The following is a 22,538-nucleotide window of genomic DNA, read 5'->3' on the forward strand; positions in this document are numbered from 1 at the left end:
AGCCAGGATCAAGGTCGGCTGGGTTTCTGGGAAAAGGATTCTTTCCATCTCAATAAAGGGCAAATCCACATGTTTCAACGAGGAATGATTATGGACTTTTACATGCCAGTTGTCAGCATAGTGCAGATAGTTTTTTTCCTTGGTCATTCTACTGCTCTCTGTGTGAACTCAGAGGCAGAGGACAGACATCAAAAGGCTACAGCCATGGTCACACGCTGAGGAGCTGTTGAATTGGTGCTTTTCACAATCGGAGTACTTTATCCTGAAGGCACAGGGGTGCACGCTCACCAGACGTGACTACTGCTGGGGTAAGAGGGATATCACCATGAATGAGAGAGAGAAAGAAAGTGATTTTATAATGTCAAGGTAAATGATACGCGTCATCCTAATACACAAAAGGGTTCCAAAAGGGTTCTTCAACTGTCGCCATAGAAGAACCCTTTTTGGTTCCAGGTCGAACCCTTTTGGGTTCTATTTAGAACCCTTTGTGGAAAGGGTTTTACATGGAACCCAAAAGGGTTCTACCTGGAACTAAAAATGGTTACCCTTTGGGGACAGCTGAAGAACCCTTTTAGGTTCTAGATAACACCTTTTTTTATAAGTGTGTATAGATACAGTTGAAGTCGGAAGTTTACATACACTTAGATTGGCGTCACTAAAACTTGTTTTTCAACCACTCCAAATTTCTTCACAAACTATAGTTTTGGCAAGTCGGTTAGGACATCTACTTTGTGCATGACACAAGTAATTTTTACAATTGTTAACAGATTATTTCACTTATAATTCACTGTGTCACAATTTAAGGAAATTCAATTCAATTCACATCAAGGAAACAGGTACAAAAGTATCTATATCCACAGTAAAACAAGTCCTATATCAACATAACCTGAAAGGCCGCACAGCAAGGAAGAAGCCACTTCTCCAAAACCGCCATAAAAAGCCAGACTACGGTTTGCAACTGCACATGAGGACAAAGATCATACTTTTTGGAGAAATGTCCTCTGGTCTGATGAAACAAAAATAGAACTGTTTGGCCATAATGACCATTGTTATGTTTGGAGGAAAAGGGGGGGGAAGCTTGCAAGTTGAAGAACACCATCCCAACCGTGAAGCACAGGGGTGGCAGCATCATGTTGTGGGATGATTTGCTGCAGGAACTGGAGCACTTCACAAAATAGATGGCATCACGAGGTAGGAAAATTAAGTGGATATATTGAAGCAACATCTCAAGACGACAGTCAGGTCGTTAAAGCTTGGTTGCAAATGGGTCTTCCAAATGGACAATGACCCCAAGCATACTTCCAAAGTTGTGGCAAAATGGCTTTAGGACAACACAGTCAAGGTATTGGAGTGGACATCCCAAAGCCCTGACATAAATCCTATAGAAGATTTGTGGGCAGAACTGCAAAAGTGTGTGCGCGCAAGGAGGCCTACAAACCTGATTCAGTTACACCAGCTCTGTCAGGAGGAATGGGCCAAAATCCACCCAAATTATTGTGGGAAGCTTGTGGAAGGCTACCCGAAATGTTTGACCCAAGTTAAACAATTTAACGGCAATGCTACCAAATACTAATTGAGTGTATGGAGACTTCTGCCCCACTGGGAATGTGATGAAAGAAATAAAAGATGAAATAAATCATACTATTATTCTGACATTTCACATTCTTAAAATAAAGTGGTGATCCTAACTGACCTAAAACAGGGAATATTTACTAGGATTAAATGTCAGGAATTGTGAATAACTGAGTTTAAATTTATTTGGCTAAGGTGTATGTAAACTTCCGACTTCAACTGTGGGGGGGGGGGGGGGGGTAATGAAAACTATGTTCTGTCTCATCTAACACACACAGGTTCTAGTCAGTCGTCTTTATTTAGAGGTTAAACTGTTCAGTACATAATCTCAATGCGCAGAATAGGTCCAATTGCCAGCATGAGGAGGAAATAGTTTTTATTATTACAGTATTTCAATTACACTACTGCAACAACGTTGATACCAGAGCCAACATTCAATCGCCACCTGTTGGCTCGATGCTTTGTGATTTCAGCACCACTGACAGCTACCGAGTAGATCTGTGTTTGCGGATTCAGGACCTTGGATAGCCACTGAATGAGTGCAACTGACATTCGCGTGAACAGGTTACTATAATATTGAACTAGTTTATATAATATCATACCAACAATCAGTCACATTCAGCAATACAAATCCCAACATTATAGCACAGAATAATTTCATCATAAATCACCAAAATAGCCTACTTTTTCTCAGTCAGTTATACATTTCTTCATAATTAAAGTCCAAAGGAGGGTGGCCAACGTCCTTGAATAAAATAAGGATCACTTGATTTGAGACTTAGAGTGGAAAAACCAAGAATCCAGAAAACGTGGAGTACCTCCATCCACCCATTAGATTTCCCCGCTCAAGCTTTAAGTAGAGTTTGTCCTCCCGTTCCATTTGCAGAAGAACTGAATTGCTCGCAGCCTCTCGAGTGACATCCTGGTCCCCGGCGAAAGCTGATATGATAGGGTATTCGTTGTGCATCAAGTTCACCTGCAGAATGCAAAGCCATGGATATCAAATCAAATTTTATTTGTCACATACACATGGTTAGCAGATGTTAATGCGAGGGTAGCGAAATGCTTGTGCTTCTAGTTCCGACAATGCAGTAATAACCAACAAGTAATCTAGCTAACAATTCCACAACTACTACCTTATAGACACAAGTGTAAGGGGATAAAGAATATGTACATAAAGATATGAGTGAGTGATGGTACAGAGCGGCATAGGCAAGATACAGTAGATGGTATTGAGTGCAGTATATACATATGAGATGAGTATGTAAACAAAGTGGCATAGTTAAAGTGGCTAGTGATACATGTATTACATAAAGATGCAGTAGATGATATAGAGTACAGTATATACATATACATATGAGATGAGTATGTAAACAAAGTGGCATAGTTAAAGTGGCTAGTGATACATGTATTACATAAAGATGCAGTAGATGATAGAGTACAGTATATACATATACATATGAGATGAATAATGTAGGGTATGTAAACATTATATTAGGTAGCATTGTTTAAAGTGGCTAGTGATATATTTTACATCATTTCCCATCAATTCCCATTATTAAAGTGGCTGGAGTTGAGTCAGTGTGTTGGCAGCAGCCACTCAATGTTAGTGGTGGCTGTTTAACAGTCTGATGGCTTTCTCTGCGCTCAGAGGAACCAACCACGAACCTTCTGATACACTGCTGAGCGCAGGCTTCGGTCAGCAGGATATGTGATACAAAAAAACAAGTCCACAATTGGTGTCTCAACTAAATCAAGACCTCTATGTGCGCTCACCTGTATAGTCTGCCGGTTGTAAACCTTCACCACATGGAAGCTGAAACTGTAAATGCCTCTTCTTGGTGCTTGAAATACACTTGCTTGCAGATCAAAATGGTTGCCAATGTTTACTAATAACTGAAAAAAATACAAATAGTACACACGTACATTATGAAGATTATGCTAATTTGTGAACACAAATAATAGACAGAATTAATCCCTGACCTGATCAAAGTAGATGGTCAGAGACGTATTGCTCATATCAGAAGGTTCGTGGTTGGTTCCTCTGAGCGCAGAGAAAGCCACTTTAGCATCGCCTGCCTGGACAGATATCCCGAACGAAGAGGTGAACGCTCTCTCTGCAGACGGGTTCGCATCACAAACCACCAGACACTTTCCCTCCAAAACAAGAGGCCCCGTGTCATTCTGTCCCAACGAAAAGGCAACGCCAAAACCTAGAATGACCAACGGCAGCATGGCACAAGATCGACTGTTACAGTTTATGGGGTGCGACTGCTCTGCTTCAGGCAATCAGTCCCCCTTCACCCCTCTCTCTCCTTACTCACACATACACAGTACGCATAGTGCAGTGTCAATGCTGTGATATGAGTTACACTTGCTCCATCAAGTGGCTGACAAATGCAACAAACATGTAGGCCTGCAAGTTTCTGTCTATATAAAAGGAGTTGACAATATATGGTAGTAACAGTCTGTTCTCAAACAACGTTACCCCTCAGTTTGGCCCCAGTCTGGCTCTGAATCCTTCATCCAGTCTGCAGACTTTCATTGTCTCTGTGTGTAGGTATAACACAATGTTCTGACATTCATAGAATGTCCAATGGAGACTGAGCTGTATTATATCACATTCACACTCAATATGACCTACTTTTTATTCTTAAAATGATTGCTTACCATATTGAAACAGATGGCATGTCTGGCAATAATTTTGTTTCTTCTCAAATCTCTGAAGTCTATTAAAACAAGACTTCAATCTCTGGTTTTGGATTAGCTCCATAATAATGTTGTGGGGAGAGTGGAGGGACTCCTGAAAGATACACTACACTTGCCCTGATATTCCAAGCTTGCTGCAATTGCATGTGGCTCCATACAGATAATATTGTGTAATTACAGATGTGATACTTAGTGTACATGCAGGGGTCTCGGATTGGCTAGACTGTGCATGCAGGGGTCTGCACCAGCGCTCATGGCTATCTTAGGTGTACCGGTATATCAGATTAGCTCAATCACCAAGTGATCAGCCTCTGAGTATCACAGAAACACTTTGAATGATTAACAAAAAAAATTCATAACAATTGGCTATGGATGAAATTTAACAAAATTAGTTGTTCAAAACATCTATAGTACCAGTCAAAAGTCTGGACACTGTCCCGCTGGCATAAAGGGTCGGGAGGCCGCGCAGGAATGCGTAATCGTTTTTTTTATTTACCCAAATTTACAAAGACCAAACAAACAAAACACAGGGTTGAGACCCAAACAAAAGAGCGATGAGTACCTCAAATAAATACAATGGGGCGAGACCCGTAACACACACACACACACACACACACACACACACACACACACACACACACACACACACACACACACACACACACACACACACACACACACACACACACGGGACAAAATCCGTAATCATCTGCACACAACAAGTGGCACGGAAGCCAAAACAACGAAGCACAGGTACTCACACGTCCAACGAACATTGTAACAAGAATCGACAGGACAAATGGTGAACAAAGGGCCCACTTATACAATTACTAATCAATGGGAATAGGGGCCAGGTGTGCGTAATGACAGTTTCTGGAAGGATCCTTGACAGACACAGCTACCCATTCAAGGGTTTTTCTTATTTTTACAATATTCTACATTGTAGAATAATATTGAATAAAACAAAACTATGAAATAACACAAATGGAATCATGTAGTAACCAAAAAAGTGTTAAACAAATCAAAATATATATTATATTTTAGTTTCTTCATAGTAGCCACCCTTTGCCTTGATGACAGCTTTGCATACTATTGGCAGTACAGAGAGATCCTTCATGAAAACCTGCTCAAAGCACTCAGGATCTCACACTGGAGCGAAGGTTCACCTTCCAACAGGACAATGACCCTAAGCACACATCCAAGACAACGCAGGAATGGTTTCAGGACAAGTTTCTGAATTTCCTTGAGTGGCCCAGCCAGAGCCCAGACTTGAATCCGATTGAACATCTCTGGAGAGACCTGAAAATAGCTGTGCAGCGACGCACCCCATCCAACCTGACAGAGCTTGAGAGGATATGCAGAGAAGAATGTGAGAAACTCCGAATTACAGCTGTGCCAAGCTTTTAGCGTCATACCCAAGAAGGCTCGAGGCTGTAATCGCAGTCAAAAGTGCTTCAACAAAGTACTGAGTAAAGGGTCTGAATACTTATGTAAATGTGATATTTCATTTTTTAATTTATTAGCCCAAATTTCTAAAAAACTGTTTTTGCTTTGATATTATGGGGTATTGTGTGTAGGTTGACGAGGGGGGAAAAACTATTTAATCCATTTTAGAATAAGGCTGTAACGTAACAAAATGTGGAAAAAGTAAAGGGGTCTGAATACAGAGTGTGTGTACAAAACATTAGGAACACCTTTCTAATATTGAGTTGCACGCCTTTTGTCTTCAGAACAGCATCAGTTCATTGGGATTCTACAAGGTGTTGAAAGCGTTCCCCAGGAATGCTGGCCCATGTTGACTTCAATGCTTCCCACGGTTGTGTCAAGTTGGCTGGATGTCCTTTGGGCGGTGGACCATTCTTCATACACATGGGAAACTGTTGTTGACAAACCCAGCAACGTTGCAGTTCTTAAATATTTTGTCTTGCCCATTCGCCCTCTGAATGGCACACACACAATCCATGTCTCAATTGTCTCAAGGCTTAAAAATGTTTTTTTAACCGGTCCCCTCTACACTGATTGAAGTGGATATAATAAGTGACATCAATAGGGGACCTGGATTCATCTGGACAGACTATGTCATGGAAAGAGCAGTTGTCCTTAATGTTTTGTTTACTCATTGTATTTTTGAGAGGAAAAGGTGGCTTGAATTCGTGTCTAGACCGTTTTTATGCAGAATGTCCACGGGAAATAAACACCACAAGCACTGATGATGATGTGCACTAGGACTACTAAGGCATGTGGCTGATTTAACGCGGTAAATTTTCACGCGTGAAGTCTAGGCTCATAGATACAGAACACATGGTATATCGCTATGGCTGGGCTACTCATTGGAGGATTGAAGGTTGCTGTCAATCGGTCGGATTGTCATCGCTGCACTTAGATGGAAATCAGTATTCAGGAGAACGTTTAGACCTGTCAAAGCAGCAGCAGCAGATGGATTGAGACAGTTGTTCCTCCGGTACCTTTGTATTTCTGTGTTTATGTGGACATAAAATCGGGATATCGTGGATATAATTTCTCCGATACATTGTTGAATTGTCCCATTACACAAAATAATGATTCGGTCATTTGGTTTTGGAAATACAGCGAGGATTAAGCTAGACATGGTGGATAAATTCAGTCTTTTGTATTGCATCTCATCAAATTCATAGATAGATGCTCAACTTTAATACTTAATGCTTGCCATTGGACTTTCCAGCAGTGACACATTATTTATAAAGGCTAAATGTGACTGAAATATGCTATGAATTTCTGGCTATTGTGGAACATCATTTTATTTGGCGGTTTAGGAACAGACACAATTTCTGTAGCCAATTGTTTTACTGTGATTTTATTTAATATACAACATGAATTTCCTTTGATTTTTACAGCAGTAGTTGCAAGTCTAATCACTCTTGGGTTGCCTGGTACACCTGAAAAGAAAGCAGGTAACACTGAAATAGCTTATACACATAACTATTTATTTTTGTCTGTTTTGTTGAAATCTACACCTGTGAAAATGATTGTTAATGAATGTGCTGCGAAGAAGACTATGACACACCAGATCAATAAAAATACATTTGACACATTTTTCATGTTAAACAAAGCTGAATGGTATAATGGAACAGAAATGTTCTGTCTGATTGAGACCTTAAAATGACTCTTGTGCTTCAGTGACGAACAATTGGTCAATTTGGCATCTGGATAAATGTGTATTTACATCATTGAGGGTAAGACATATTAATACCATCTCAACAATTAAGAGTTTTTTATTGGATGTTGTGTTACTTTTGCTTACATTTCCCCGCTATTTTCCCTCAGCTTCACCAAGATAATGCATCAACCTCTTCTTTGACGAGAAGTATTCAATAGAGCCTTCATGGGAATGAAAATTTGACCACATTGAAGTCCGCGATGGGCACTTTTCCTTCTCCACATTAATTGGTCGATACTGTAGCCAGGAAAGCCCTTTGTATATTAAATCAAGTGGGCGATACTTGCATATTAAGTTTGTAGTAGACAGGGAATTGGAGGCAATTTGATTTTCTGCACGATATAACTTCACTCAAGGTAAGGTATTGTTTGAAATACATTGATTTATTATATGTTTTTTGATGTTATTCTGAGGTTATTGAATATATTTATTTATTTTATTTATTTCACCTTTATTTAACCAGGTAGGCAAGTTGAGAACAAGTTCTCATTTACAACTGCGACCTGGCCAAGATAAAGCAAAGCAGTGCGATAAAAAACAACACAGAGTTACACATAAGATAAACAAAAGTACAGTCAATAACATAATAGAAAGATCTATATACAGTGTCTGCAAATAGAGTGGGGTAAGGCAATAAATAGGCCTTAGTAGCGAAGTAATTACAATTGAGCAAATTAACACGCAGATGATGATGTGCAAGTTGAAATACTGGTAAATACTGGTGTGCAAAAGAGTAAAAAAGTAAACAAAAACAATTTGGGGATGAGGTAGGTAGTTGGGTGGGCTATTTACAGATGGACTATGTACAGCTGCAGCAATTGGTAAGCTTCTCAGATAGCTGATGCTTAAATTTAGTGAGGGAGATATAAGTCTCCATCTTCAGTGATTTTTGCAATTCGTTCCAGTCACTGGCAGCAGAGAACTGGAAGGAAAGCCAGCCAAAGTGGGTGTTGGCTTTGGGGATGACCAGTGAGATATACCTGCTGGAGCGCTTGCTACGGGTGGGTGTAGTTATGGTGACCAGTGAGCTGAGATAAGGCGGAGCTTTACCTAGCAAAGACTTATACATGACCTGGAGCCATTGGGTCTGGTGACGAATATGTAGCGAGGGCCAGCCAACGAGAGCATACAGGTCGCAGTGGTGGTTGGAAAATGGGGCTTTGGTGACAAAACAGATGGCACTGTGATAGACTGCATCCAGTTTGATGAGTAGAGTGTTGGAGGCTATTTTGTAAATGACATCGTTGAAGTCGAGGATCGGTAGGATAGTCAGTTTTACAAGGGTATATTTGGCAGCGTGAGTGAAGGAGGCTTTGTTGCAAAATAGGAAGCCGATTCTAGATGTAATTTTGGATTGGAGATGCTTAATATGAGTCTGGAAGGAGAGTGTACAGTCTAGCCAGACACCTAGGTATTTGTAGTTGTCCACATATTCTAAGTCAGAACCGTCCAGAGTAGTGATGCTAGTCAAGTGGGTGGGTGCGGGCAGCGATCTGTTGAAGAGCATGTATTTAGTTTTACTAGCTTTTAAGAGCAGTTGGAGGCCACAGAAGGAGTGTTGTATGGCATTGAAGCTCGTTTGGAGGTGTGTTAACACAGTGTCCAAGAAGGGCCAGATGTATACAGAATGGTGTTGTCTGCATAGTGGTGGATCAAGGAATTACCCACAGCAAGAGCGATATATACAGAGAAAAGAGTCGGCCCAAGAATTGAACCCTGTGGTACATCCATAGAGACTGCCAGAGGTCCAGACAATAGGCCCTCATATTTGACACAATGAACTCTATCTGAGAAGTAGTTGGTGAACCAGACGAGGCAGTCATTTGAGAAACCAAGGCTGTTGAGTCTGCCGATAAGAATACGGTAATTGAGTCTAAAGCCTTGGCCAGGTCGATGAAGACAGCTGCACATTACTGTCTTTTATCGATGGCGGTTATGATATCGTTCAGTACCTTGAGCGTGGCTGAGGTGCACCTGTGACCAGCTCAGGAACCGGATTGCACAACGGATAAGGTACTGTGGGATTCGAAATGGTCAGTGATCTGTTTGTTAACTTGGATTTCGAAGACTTTAGAAAGGCAGGGCAGGATGGATATAGATCTGTAACAGTTTGGGTCTAGAGTGTCTCCCCCTCTGAAGAGGGGGATGACCGCAGCAGCTTTCCAATCTTTAGGAATCTCGTGCGATTCGAAAGAGAGGTTGAACAGACTAGTAATAGGGGTTGCAACAATGGCGGAGGATCATTTTAGAAAGAGAAGGTCCAGATTGTCTAGCCAGCTGATTTGTACGGGTCCAGGTTTTGCAGCTCTTTCAGAACATCTGCTATCTGGATTTGGGTGAAGGAGAAGCTGGGGAGGCTTGGGAAAGTAGCTGTGGAGGTGTGGAACTGTTGGCCAGGGTTGGGAGTAGCCAAGAGGAAAGCATGGCCAGCCTTAGAGAAATGCTTATTGAAATTCTCAATTATCGTGGATTTATCGATGGTGACAGTGTTTCCTAGCCTCAGTGCAGTGGACAGCTGGGAGGAGGTGCTCTTATTCTCCATTAACTTTGCAGTGTCCCAGAATGTTTTGGAGTTAGAGCTACAGGATGCCTAAGGATGAAAAAGCTAGCCTTTGCCTTCCTAACTGACTGTGTGTATTGGTTTCTGACTTCCCTAAAAAGTTGCATATCGTAGGGACTATTTGATGCTAGTGCAGTACACCACGGGATGTTTTTGTGCTGCTTGAGGGCAGTCAGGTCTGGAGTGAACCAAGGGCTATATCTGTTCTTAGTTCTACATGTTTTGAAAGGGGCATGCATATTTAAGATGATGAGGAAATTACTTTTAAAGAACAACCAGGAATCCTCAACTAACAGGATGAGGTCAATATCCTTCCAGGATACCTGGGCCAGGTCGATTAAAAAGGCCTGCTCGCAGTAGTGTTTTAGGGAGCGTATGACAGTGATGAGGGGTGGTCGTTTGACCGCGGACCCATAACGGATGCAGGCAATGAGGCAGTGATCGCTGAGATCCTGATTGAAAACAGCAGAGGTGTATTTGGAGAGCAAGATGGTCAGGATAATATCTATGAGGGTGCCCATGTTTACAGATTTAGGGTTGTACCTGGTGGGTTCCTTGATGATCTGTGTGAGATTGAGGGCATCTAGCTTAGATTGTAGGACGGTCGGGGTGTTAAGCATATCCCAGTTTAGGTCACCTAACAGAATGAACTCTGAAGCTAAATGGGGGGCAATGAATTCCCATATGGTGTCCAGAGCACAGCTGGGAGCTGAGGGGGGTCTATAATAGGCAGCAACAGAGAGACTTATTTCTGGAGAGATTTATTTTTAAAATTAGAAACTCAAACTGTTTGGGCATAGATCTGGAAAATATGACAAAAACTTTGCAGGCTATCTCTGCAGTAGATTGCAACTCCTCCCCTTTTGGCTGTTCTATCTTGACGGAAAATGTTGTAATTGGGTATGGAAATCTCCAAATTTTTGGTGGCCTTTCTAAGCTAGGATTCAGACACGGCAAGGACATCAGGGTTGGCGGAGTGTGCTAAAGCAGTGAGTAAAACAAACTTAGGGAGGAGGCTTCTGATGTTAACATGCATGAAACCAAGGCTTTTACATTTACAGAAGTCAACAAATGAGAGCATCTGGGGACACACAGGGCCTGGGTTAACCTCTACATCACCCAAGGAACAGAGGAGGAGTAGGATGAGGGTACGGCTAAAGGCTATCAAAACTGGTCGTCTAGTGCATTGGGGACAGAGAAAAAAAGGAGCAGATTTCTGAGCGTGGTAGAATAGATTCAGGGCATAATGTACAGACGGGTTTGGTAGGGTGTGGGTACAGTTGAGGCAAACCTAGGCATTGAGTGATGACAAGAGAGGTTGCATCTCTGGAGGCACTAGTTATGCTACAGTGGGGAGAACAAGTATTTGATATTGCAGGTTTTCCTACGATTTTGCAGGTTTTCCTACTTACAAAGCATGTAGAGGTCTGTAATTCTTATCATAGGTACACTTCCACTTTGAGAGACGGAATGTAAAACAAAAATCCAGAAAATCACATTGTATGATTTGTAAGTAATTAATTTGCATTTTATTGCATGACATAAGTATTTGATCACCTACCAACCAGTAAGAATTCCGGCTCTCACAGACCTGTTAGTTTTTCTTTAAGAAGCCCTCCTGTTCTCCACTCATTACCTGTATTAACTGCACCTGTTTGAACTCGTTACCTGTATAAAAGACACCTGTCCACACACTCAATCAAACAGACTGCAACCTCTCCACAATGGCCAAGACCAGAGAGCTGTGTAAGGACATCAGGGATAAAATTGTAGACCTGCACAAGGCTGGGATGGGCTACAGGACAATAGGCAAGCAGCTTGGTGAGAAGGCAACAACTGTTGGCGCAATTATTAGAAAATGGAAGAAGTTCAAGATGACGGTCAATCGCCCTCGGTCTGGGGCTCCATGCAAGATCTCACCTTGTGGGGCATCAATCATGAGGAAGGTGAGCCGTCGGCCCAGAACTACACGGCAGGACCTGGTCAATGACCTGAAGAGAGCTGGGACCACAGTCTCAAAGAAAACCATTAGTAACACACTACGCCGTCATGAATTAAAATCCTGCAGCGCACGCAAGGTCCCCCTGCTCAAGCCAGCGCATGTCCAGGCCCATCTGAAGTTTGCCAATGACCATCTGGATGATCCAGAGAAGGAATGGGAGAAGGTCATGTGGTCTGATGAGACAAAAATAGAGCTTTTTGGTCTAAACTCCACTCGCCGTGTTTGGAGTAAGAAGAAGGATGAGTACAACCCCAAGAACACCATCCCAACCGTGAAGCATGGAGGTGGAAACATCATTCTTTGGGGATGCTTTTCTGCAAAGGGGACAGGACGACTGCACCGTATTGAGGGGAGGATGGATGGGGCCATGTATCGCAAGATCTTGGCCAACAACCTCCTTCCCTCAGTAAGAGCATTGAAGATGGGTCTTCCAGCATGACAACGACCTGAAACACACAGCCAGGGCAACTAAGGAGTGGCTCCGTAAGAAGCATCTCAAGGTCCTGGAGTGGCCTAGCCAGCAGTTTTACAGTGGATTTCCTGCATTTCGCCATTGAGCAGAGAAAAAAAACATGCAGTTTTACAGTGAATTTCCTGAATTTCTACACATTTTTGCCATAGGGTAGAGAGAAATGTTAGCAGTTTTTAATGTGATATGTTAATGAGAGTGACTAGCAATATCCATGGGGGCCCCACAGTCTATAATTCAACCATGATTACTACAAGTTTAGATAGCTGGCTAGACTAATCTTAAAAATGTTAGCTGACATGGGTAAGTGACTGTCAATGACTGACATAACAAGAGAAAAATTGCTGATGTACAACCAAATTTCTAAATTGCACTTTCTGCTTTCTACTATTCCAACTCTCAACAGTAGATTGAGACCCAGACTGAGTTCCTGGGTCTCAACTTACTGGTCTGTGAGCCTAAAAAAGGGGATCATGCCACGGGCCGCCATTTGCCCATCCCTGCTCTAGCCAATAGAAAACTTTTACAGGCCTGTGCTACTAGATAGATGCTGATTACCCAGTGTTTACATAAGAAGTAATTAATATTTTAGCACCAAATGCTAATCTCTTCTAATTCCTCTCATCAGTGGAAGGATAATTAATTGACCTGTTGTCGTCTTATTACTACACTATTACATAAGCGTGAGTGATTGCAGTAAATATTTGTTTTAAACTGCAAGTTTGAAACACAAGATGGACATACAATAGCAGTCAAAAGTCTCGACACACCTACTCATTCCAGGGTTTTCTTTATTTTTACTATTTTCTACATTGTAGAATAATAGTGAAGACATCAAAATTATGAAATGGAATTATGTTGTAAGCAAAAAAGTGTTCAACAAAATCAGAATATATTTTATGTTTGAGATTCTTCAAAATTGCCACCCTTTGCCTTGTGGCAGCTTTGCACACTCTTGGCATTCTCTCAATCAGCTTCATGAGGTAGTCACCTGGAATGCATTTCAATTAACAGGTGTGCCTTGTTAAAAGTTCATTAGTGGAATTTCTTTCCTTCTTAATGCATTTGAGCCAATTAGTTGTGTTGTGACAAGGTAGGGGTGGTATACAGAAGATAGCCCTATTTGGTAAGAACAGCAAGAACAGCTCAAATAAGCAAAGATAAATGACAGTCCATCATTACTTTAAGACATGAATGTCAGTCAATGCGGAACATTTCTAGAACTTTTAAAGTTTCTTCAAGTGCAGTTGCAAAAACCATCAAGCTCTATGATGAAACTGGCTCTCATAAGGAAAGGAAGACCCCGAGTTACCTCTGCTGCAAAGTATAAGGTCATTCGAGTTACCAGCCTCAAAAATTGCAGCCCAAATAAATGCTTCACAGAGTTCAAGTAACAGACACATCTCAACATCAACTGTTCAGAGGACACTGCATGAATTAGGCCTTCATGGTTGAATTGCAGCAAAGAAACCCCTACTAAAGGACACCTCGATGAAGATACTTGCTTGGGCCAAGAAACATGAGCAATGGACATTAGACTGGTGAAAATCTGTCAATTAGTCTGATGAGTCCAAATTTGAGATTTTTGGCTCCAACCGCCGTGTCTTTGTGAGACGCAGAGTAGGTGAACGGATGATCTCCACATGTGTGGTTACCACTGTGAAGCATGGAGGACAAGGTGTGATGGTGTGGGGGTGCTTTGCTGGGGACATTGTCTGTGATTTATTTAGAACTCAAAGCACACTTACGCCATCCAGCGATATGCCATCCATCTGGTTTGCACTTAGTGGGACTATTATTGTTTTTTCAACAGGACAATGACCCAAAACACACCTCCAGGCTGTGTAAGGGCTATTTGACCAAGGAGAGTGATTGAGTACTGCATCAGATGGCCTGGCCTCCACAGTCACCTGACCTCAACCCAATTGAGATGGTTTGGGATGAGTTGGACCGCAGAGTGAAGGAAAATCAGCCAACAAGTGCTCAGCATATGTGGGAACTCCTTCAAGACTGTTGGAAAAGTATTCCAGGTGAAGCTGGTTGAGAGAATGCCAAGAGTGCGAAGCTGTCATCAAGGCAAAGGGTGGCTACTTTGAAGAATCTAAAATCTAAAATCTATGTTGATTTGTTTAACACTTTTTTGGTTACTACATGATTCCATATGTGTTATTTCATAGTGTTGATGTCTTCACTATTATTCTACAATGTAGATAATAGTAAACATAAAGAAAAACCCGGGAATGAGTAAATGTGTCCATACTTTTGACTGGTACTGTATGTCAGTACATTTTCCCTAAATGCTGACACATTTTCTCACAGACATGCATGTATGCACGCGTAAATACACCCACACACATACACACAATGTTAATAATCCATGATGCAGAGGTAATAAACAAGAGGATTAATAAGGATTCATGGGTTATTTTCAGTTTAAGAGTTCAGCTGTCTCTTTGCAATGATCTGCCTCTAAATATAACTGTTTTATTTGAGCAAACTGGATTCTCCCTCAAAATCCAAAACGATGAGGGTATCATGAAACATTGTTTAGAAGTCGCATTTTATTACTCGGTTCATATTGCCTGCACAGCCTAATCTGTATAAAACTGGTCTAAAAATGATTAATCCATCTACAAATCATAATTGTGAAGCTTTAGGAAACAATTTCTGTTCTCTCTGTCTCTGCATGCTTTATTTTTTTTAATGAAGAACAAGTTTATGATTGCATTATGGATTAAACTAAGCACAGGGCTCACATGGTCAAGATTAACCTTTCCGACACAGAACATGTCATTTGTAAAATGGCAGAATGATTATACAATAGGTTTACTGTTGTGTGCTCTCTTTTCAGACATTGAATTTAAAGACATGGGTGCCCTACCTCCTCTGCCTTGTAGGTACACAGTTGTTCTTATATCACCTATGTAAACATACATTATATAAGTCTCCCATTGTATCAGCACACTGTGCAATGGACTGGCCTGTACTAAATCAAATCAAATCAAATGTATTTATATAGCCCTTCGTACATCAGCTGATATCTCAAAGTGCTATACAGAAACCCAGCCTAAAACCCCAAACAGCAAGCAATGCAGGTGTAGAAGCACGGTGGCAAGGAAAAACTCCATAGAAAGGCCAAAACCTAGGAAGAAACCTAGAGAGGAACCAGGCTATGTGGGGTGGCCAGTCCTCTTCTGGCTGTGCCGGGTGGAGATTATAACAGAACATGGCCAAGATGTTCAAAAGTTCATAAATGACCAGCATGGTCAAATAATAATAATCACAGGCAGAACAGTTGAAACTGGAGCAGCAGCACGGCCAGGTGGACTGGGGACAGCAAGGAGTCATCATGTCAAGTAGTCCTGAGGCATGGTCCTAGGGCTCAGGTCCTCCGGGAGAGAGAAAGAGAGAATTAGAGAGAGCATACTTAAATTCACACAGGACACCAGATAGGACAGGAGAAGTACTCCAGATATAACAAGAGTTTCCAAACTGTACTACAGTTTCCGAATTTGATCTGCGTGGATCAGATGGGATCATTGATTGTACATCAATACTCAAAGAAGGCAAAGCCTTGCAGACAGAGGCTGTGGACTGTAGGTGGTTCATTGGAGCACCGCCAAAAGGAAAGGTCAGTGCAGTTCAATGTCCCTGACTTACATTATCCAATATAATTAGAAAATATAAGTTAAGTTCCCATTTGCTTGGTTGAAAACCAGTTATTTCATGCTTTTATTTGCAGATATATTTGTGATTTTTAGAATATGAGATGCGCAACTCCAATGAGTGCAAACATAACGTAAGCTGTGTATGATGGAAGTAGCTCAGTGGAGCACCGGAAGAACAAGTTCTGCAGCAAAGTGGTCAACGATGTAATGTTGGTGACCTTGGTGGGGGTCATACGAATGTAGGCAGCCAAGAAAGCTGCTTCCGGATTCTTTTCACAACCTTCCTAGAGTTAGTGGATTAATTTGACGGAATTTCAACCCAATCTACAGCTATGTTCAGTTGTTGACACAGTTTGAAAAGTTCCGATTAGTTTGTAAGGAGAGGCAGCAGCAGGGAATACGAAGTTCTCTTCTCTGGGTTATAGAGAAGAAACAACACTCGTGGACCGACCTTGATCTAAAGTCGCTTGCACTCGGCCTCCGTATGCTAACAGTGTGCAACCAGCTTAAGCCTTATTAGTTGCTTTCAATCTAATTGTATGATTTTCAAACCCTATTTAATGTTAGGGAGTAAAGTTACATTCCCCTTGTTTTCAGCTCCATGTGAAGGGGAGGCTTTCTTCTGCCATAGCAACATGTGTATCAACACCAGTTTAGTGTGCAATGGGATCAAGAACTGTGTCTACCCCTGGTATGAGAACAACTGCAAAGGTGAGACACCTGCTCCATTTGGATCTTGAGATGACAAATATGAATCATGCTTCAATGTTTTAGGTTTACCTGTAAGACAAAAGTACAAGTTAATGGTGCAATGTAAATGTAATCTTGATAAATCTAAATGTGACTTTCATCACACTATTCATCACAATTCAAGCCTAGAAAACTTGATGGTATGTCATGTTTACTGTCCCCAGAGAAGAGGAAAGCCAGCATCTTAGACAATCTTGGCCACACCAATGTCACAATCACTATAGTCACTTGTGGTCTGGTGGTTGTCCTTCTAATTGTGGCAAGTATCATTCAAGTCAAACAGCCACGCAAAAAATACATCATCAGAAGGGATGACTTTGAGGCCACATTGTTCTACGAGGACTTTAAACCTCCACATTACGAACTGTGTACCCTGCGGAGGGCAGCTTCTGCCGATCACATGAACTTTGAGAAGTTTAACAAACTCAGATGATCTTCGTCCAAATGCATCCGTGACCACAACTGCGGCGGTCCTCACTCCCAGGTGTCCAGTGTCAGGGGCAGCCAAAGTAACCTGAATGTGCAGGACGCAGCCATCATATCAGATGTGCCTCTCTCCCAGTCCCACCACAACCGACAGCCGCAGGAACATACTGATGATGAAGCACAGTTACTCAAAGGGCGGGCAGGATGGCTGTGACCAAGGTGACAACGTGGATGATTGTCCCACCACCAGCCACCATGTCCTGAACATGCTTGCCCCACAACCACAAAAATGATCTGTTTCTCTTTGCTTCTTCCATTTAAAAAAAAATACATATATAAACGCAACATGTAAAATGTTGGTCCCATGTGTCATGAGCTGAAATAAAAGATCCCAGAAATGTTCCATATGTACAAAAAGCATATTTTTTCTCAACTTTTGTGCACAAATTTGTTTCCATCCCTGTTAGTGAGCATTTCTTCTTTGTCAAGATAATCTATCCAACTGACAGGTGTGGCATATCAAGAAGCTGATTAAACAGCATGATCATTACAAAGGTGCACCTTGTGCTGGGGACAATAAAAAGCCACTCTAAATTGTGCAGTTTTGTCACACAACACAATGCCACAAATGTTTAGGGAGTGTGCAGTTGGCATGCTGACTTTAGGAATGTCCACCAGAGCTGTTGTCAGAGAAGTTAATGTTAATTTCTCTACCATACTACGTTGTTTTAGAAAATTTGTCACCATGTCTAAAATGTATTAAATTAATTGTTTTCCTCATCAATCTACACACCTGTAGATTTGAGAAATGTTTGAAAATGCATTGTAAGTGTGCTGCTGGCAACAATTTAATTTAGCTTTTTTTTGCAGACTTTTATTGACACCGGCCAATATCATGTTGAGCCTTTGTAAATGCATTAGTTTTTCTTCGCTCTGGCACACAGACGAGACGAGTGTGCTCTGAAATTGAAGTAGATAGTCAGAATTTACAATGCCCATTGAGAACGCACAATGACTATACCACTTAGCTAAGAATTACGTTAATAATCAAGTTGGGTAGTTGGTTAGATAGCATATAGTTAATATGCTGCTTGGCAAGTTCGATGTAGTAGCCAACTAACGTTAGGACAGTAGCTAGCTAACATACTGCTGTAATGATATGCTATGTGGTTCGTAAGGATAGTGTAGCTAACAAATTGTCAGCCAACATAACGTGTAAGGTAAGTAATTTGAAAAGTCATTACTTTATTACATTGCTCAACATTTTCTTCACATTTGTCATTAAAAAAAGTTAAAGCAATGAATTTAAATCCGCTCTCGTTGGACTTCGGCTGAATATTTTCCGCCATTTTCTTCAAATCTTCTTCAAGTGTTATAAGAATTTGTTCTCAACTGACTTGCCTAGCTAAATAAAGGTAAAACAAAATAATTATAATAATAATCTGAAAACGATGTAAAGCCACGCCCATTTTCTGAAGAATTGCATTTTGGACCCTAAATGCACGGAAATAGTGTCCACTGCTTGTATACTATAATTTAGTACGACTTGCAGGAACTTTTGGCATTCTAACTATATCCATTCTATGACCAATATGCATACTATATACTCAATTTACATCACAAATAGTGCGGTAAGTATGAAACAAGATTCTCTGGTCAATACCTGGCCAATACCATACCTACGGTAAAGTATTGTAGTGGCAGCATCATGCTGTGGGGATGTTTTTCAGCGGCAGGGACTGGGAGACTAGTCAGGATCGAGGGAAAGAGTGGTGCAAAGTACAGAGACCCTTGATGAAAACCTGCTTCAGAGCGCTCAGGACATCAGACTGGAGTGAAGGTTCACCTTCCAACAGGACAATGACCCTAAACACACAACCAAGACAATGCAGGGGTGGCTTCGGGACAAGTTTCTGAATGTCCCCAAGTGGCCCAGTCAGACCCTGGACTTGAACCCGATAGAACATCTCTGGAGAGACCTGAAAATAGCTGTGCAGTAACACTCCCCATCCAATCTGACAAAGCTTGAGTGGATCTGCAGAGAATAATGGGAGAAACTTCCTAAAAACAATTGTGCCAAGCTTGTAGACCCGAGGCTGTAATTCCTGCCAAATGTGCTTCAACAAAGTACTGAGTAAAGTGTCCGAATACTTATGTAAATGTGATATTTCTGTTTCTTAATTGGTATAAATTTGCTAAAATGTCTAAAAGTCTGTTTTTGCTTTGTCATTAGGGGGTATTGTGTGTAGATTGATGAGGGGGAAAACTATTTAATACATTTTAGAATAAGGCTGTAACATAACAATGTGGAAAAAGTGAAGGGGTCAGAATACTTTCCAAATGCACTGTATCTTACTAAATGGAATGAGACAGATTGACGTTTACTATGTTACGTCAACGCCTGAGTCCAGGTTGAGTGTGCAGCCTCTGCAAATTGAAGTTAAGACTGCACATTTAACTGCACAAACCGAAGGATCTAACTTCACAAGCATACATTCAGTCAATGGCTGGTCATAAAATTCTTCCATTCCCACTTCGATGTCCACGAGGGATCTAGATCTCGCCTGCAGCACTCTCAGGACATTTTCCACCTGTGCTGTGGTTGTGGGGACAGAAGGTAGACACCCTTCTCAAAGCAGGTGCAGCAAATGGTCCTGCAACAGCGTAGAGCGCTAGCTATGACCCCCAACAATCCCAGTTGCGATCATTTCTAAACTTTTTTGAAGCCTCTGTCTTGAGCATTAACGTTAAATTATATCACCTCAGTTTCCAGTAGATTGTGTTGTGTCATGACTCGCTACTTTGAATCAATGATGGTTGACGGCTGCGAGCTGCTGGAAACGAATCCTCACACAGTACCTACTCATTCAAGGACATGCCTTGATAGCTACATCAAGAACATGTAGAAATTATGAGACTATACTCTGAAAGTACACTTAAACACGGGGAATGTAGCTAAATTAGAAAATAGCGAACTGGCATGACGTTTGAAAGTCAAACAAGTCAAAAATACTGTATTACAAGTGAAACCTCGTTCTGCACCAAGGTGTGCTGCAGATCGTTTGTCCCGAATTGATACAAAATGCAGTTTCCTTAGTTCCTAATTCCACTCAATCGACTTGCTTTTTCCTTTTCACAAATGTTTGGTCAACATACAACCCTTTTACAAGTGCCATGTGTTACAAAACCAAGCTTTTAGTAATATAATGTTGATATAAGAGAATAGAGAATACATTTGTTAGTTTAATAACAAAACAGAAGTATTTGCAGATAAATGATAACTGAAATTTTCTGCAAAGGGACCAGGACGACTGATCCGTGTAAAGGAAAGAATGAATGGGGCCATGTATCGTGACATTTTGAGTGAAAACCTCCTTCCATCAGCAAGGGCATTGAAGATGAAACGTGGCTGGGTCTTTCAGCATGACAATGATCCCAAACACACCGCCCGGGCAACGAAGGAGTGACTTCGTAAGAAGCATTTCAAGGTCCTGGAGTGGCCTAGCCAGATCTCAACCCCATAGAAAATCTTTGGAGGGAGTTGAAAGTCCGTGTTGCCCAGCAACAGCCCCAAAACATCACTGCTCTAGAGGAGATCTGCATGGAGGAATGGACCAAAATACCAGCAACAGTGTGTGAAAACCTTGTGAAGACTTACAGAAAACGTTTGACCTCTGTCATTGCCAACAAAGGGTATATAACAAAGTATTGAGATAAACTTTTGTTATTGACCAAATACTTATTTTCCACCATAATTTGCAAATAAATTCATAAAAAATCCTACAGTGTGATTTTCTTGATTTTTTTTCCTCATTTTGTCTGTCATAGTTGAAGTGTACCTATGATGAAAATTACAGGCCTCTCTCATCTTTTTAAGTGGGAGAACTTGCACAATTGGTGGCTGACTAAATACTTTTTTGCCCCACTGTACAGTAGGTGATGTCATCAGCCCTCATTATACCATTGGAGAAAATATGCTCCTAGCGTGTGAGGAATGTGATTGCTGGCCTCATAAATGCTAGTCAGCTAGCGAATATGTTAACCTGTTTGCTATACCTTTAGCGTTGCTTGCGAGTTTGGTGGCTAGCTACAGAGGTTACCTGGCTAGTTAGCTACTGCATTCAGTTATTGTTGTGTTATCATATTTTGCCTATTCCACCGTTTGTAGAGTACTTACTGGCATTTGAATATAGTGCAGGAAAAGGGAACCCGGACACGGTAGACACATTTAAATGTAGGTGTAGAGGCGTGACGGGTTCAGAATTTCAAGATTAGAATTCTATTATCAGAATACTAAAGCTACATGAACTTTCAAATCTAGACATGGCCATAAATATGTTATCCATGAGTTCATCTGACTGGGGAAGTAGATAAATGGCTTCATTGCTAAAATCACGTAGTATCCCTTTAAGACACAACAGAGCCGGCATGATACATGGCTCGGAAAACGTACCTCAATCCAGGGATAAGAATTATGTTGTACTCCAAATTGTCATATTATTCCAACTGTTACACCAAGAAGATGAAACTAGCAGTCGTTCAATCTTCTTGGTGTAACAGTTGGGATTATGGGACAATTCGGAGGACAACGCATTTCTCATCCCTGGATCGAGATACATTTTCCGAGCCATATCTCTCGCCAGCTCCACGGTGTCTCAATCTACATAGGAAGTCTGTCCGACCCTAGCTGTAAGCAAGAGAGTCAGATCTGCTGTCTAGCTAACATGCAATTTTTTTGTAAATGATGTACCCAGTGGTGGAAAAAGTATCCAATTGTCATACTTGAGTAAAAGTAAAGATACCTTAATACAAAATAACTCAAGTAAAAGTGAAAGTCACCTAGTAAAATGCTACTTGAGTAAAAGTCTAAAAGTATTTGGTTTTAAATATACTTAAGAATTAAAGGTAAATGTAATTGCAAAACTATTCTTAAGTATCAAAAGTAAAAGTATCAATCATTTCAAATTCTTTATATTAAGCAAATCAGACAACACTATTTTCTTGTTTTTAAGAAAATGTAGCTAATACCCAATACAGGGAACAACTGTTTGGTCTTTCATTTATGGTTATGCCCTGGTTCCCATTTCAGGTCAGTTTTGCTCAGTAGGCCTACTAGAATGTTGTCATATTTGGAGTACCTCAGATGGAGAGATTTGAACTGTTAATTCTTTGCCAGTCTTGATAAC

At 41.1% G+C, this 22,538-nt stretch overlaps 2 protein-coding genes across 6 annotated transcripts; one reads left to right on the forward strand and one right to left on the reverse strand.

The window, feature by feature from the left end:
* Positions 1 to 20,697, forward strand: LOC109875348 (neuropilin and tolloid-like protein 1). Of its 5 annotated transcripts, XR_004206349.1 has the most exons (7): positions 1 to 308; positions 7,155 to 7,211; positions 7,438 to 7,493; positions 7,585 to 7,833; positions 15,360 to 15,401; positions 16,774 to 16,887; positions 20,652 to 20,697. XR_004206349.1 is itself a non-coding variant. In XM_031810070.1 (3 exons), exons 2-3 carry the CDS (start codon positions 16,812 to 16,814, stop codon positions 17,357 to 17,359), a joined length of 345 nt encoding a protein of 114 aa, XP_031665930.1. In that variant the 5' UTR covers positions 1 to 366; positions 16,774 to 16,811; the 3' UTR covers positions 17,360 to 17,747. The 5 variants fall into 5 exon arrangements, 4 of the variants coding, with proteins under 4 accessions (XP_031665930.1, XP_031665928.1, XP_031665929.1 ...); XM_031810070.1 differs by lacking the exons at positions 7,155 to 7,211; positions 7,438 to 7,493; positions 7,585 to 7,833; positions 15,360 to 15,401; positions 20,652 to 20,697 and adding an exon at positions 17,091 to 17,747 and having other exon boundaries at positions 1 to 366; XM_031810068.1 differs by lacking the exons at positions 7,155 to 7,211; positions 7,438 to 7,493; positions 7,585 to 7,833; positions 15,360 to 15,401; positions 20,652 to 20,697 and adding an exon at positions 17,091 to 17,747.
* On the reverse strand, positions 1,852 to 3,899 carry LOC109875347 (cerebellin-2). The gene is made up of 3 exons (XM_020467676.2): positions 3,556 to 3,899; positions 3,349 to 3,468; positions 1,852 to 2,548 (listed from the first exon to the last, which is right to left on the reverse strand). The coding sequence occupies exons 1-3, from the start codon at positions 3,805 to 3,807 to the stop codon at positions 2,351 to 2,353; spliced, it is 570 nt and encodes a 189-aa protein (XP_020323265.2). The 5' UTR covers positions 3,808 to 3,899; the 3' UTR covers positions 1,852 to 2,350.
* Positions 20,698 to 22,538: the final 1,841 nt, after the last annotated feature.

This window comes from Oncorhynchus kisutch, linkage group LG30 (genome assembly GCF_002021735.2).
Source record: "Oncorhynchus kisutch isolate 150728-3 linkage group LG30, Okis_V2, whole genome shotgun sequence".
In the NCBI taxonomy this organism is placed as follows: Eukaryota; Metazoa; Chordata; class Actinopteri; order Salmoniformes; family Salmonidae; genus Oncorhynchus; species Oncorhynchus kisutch.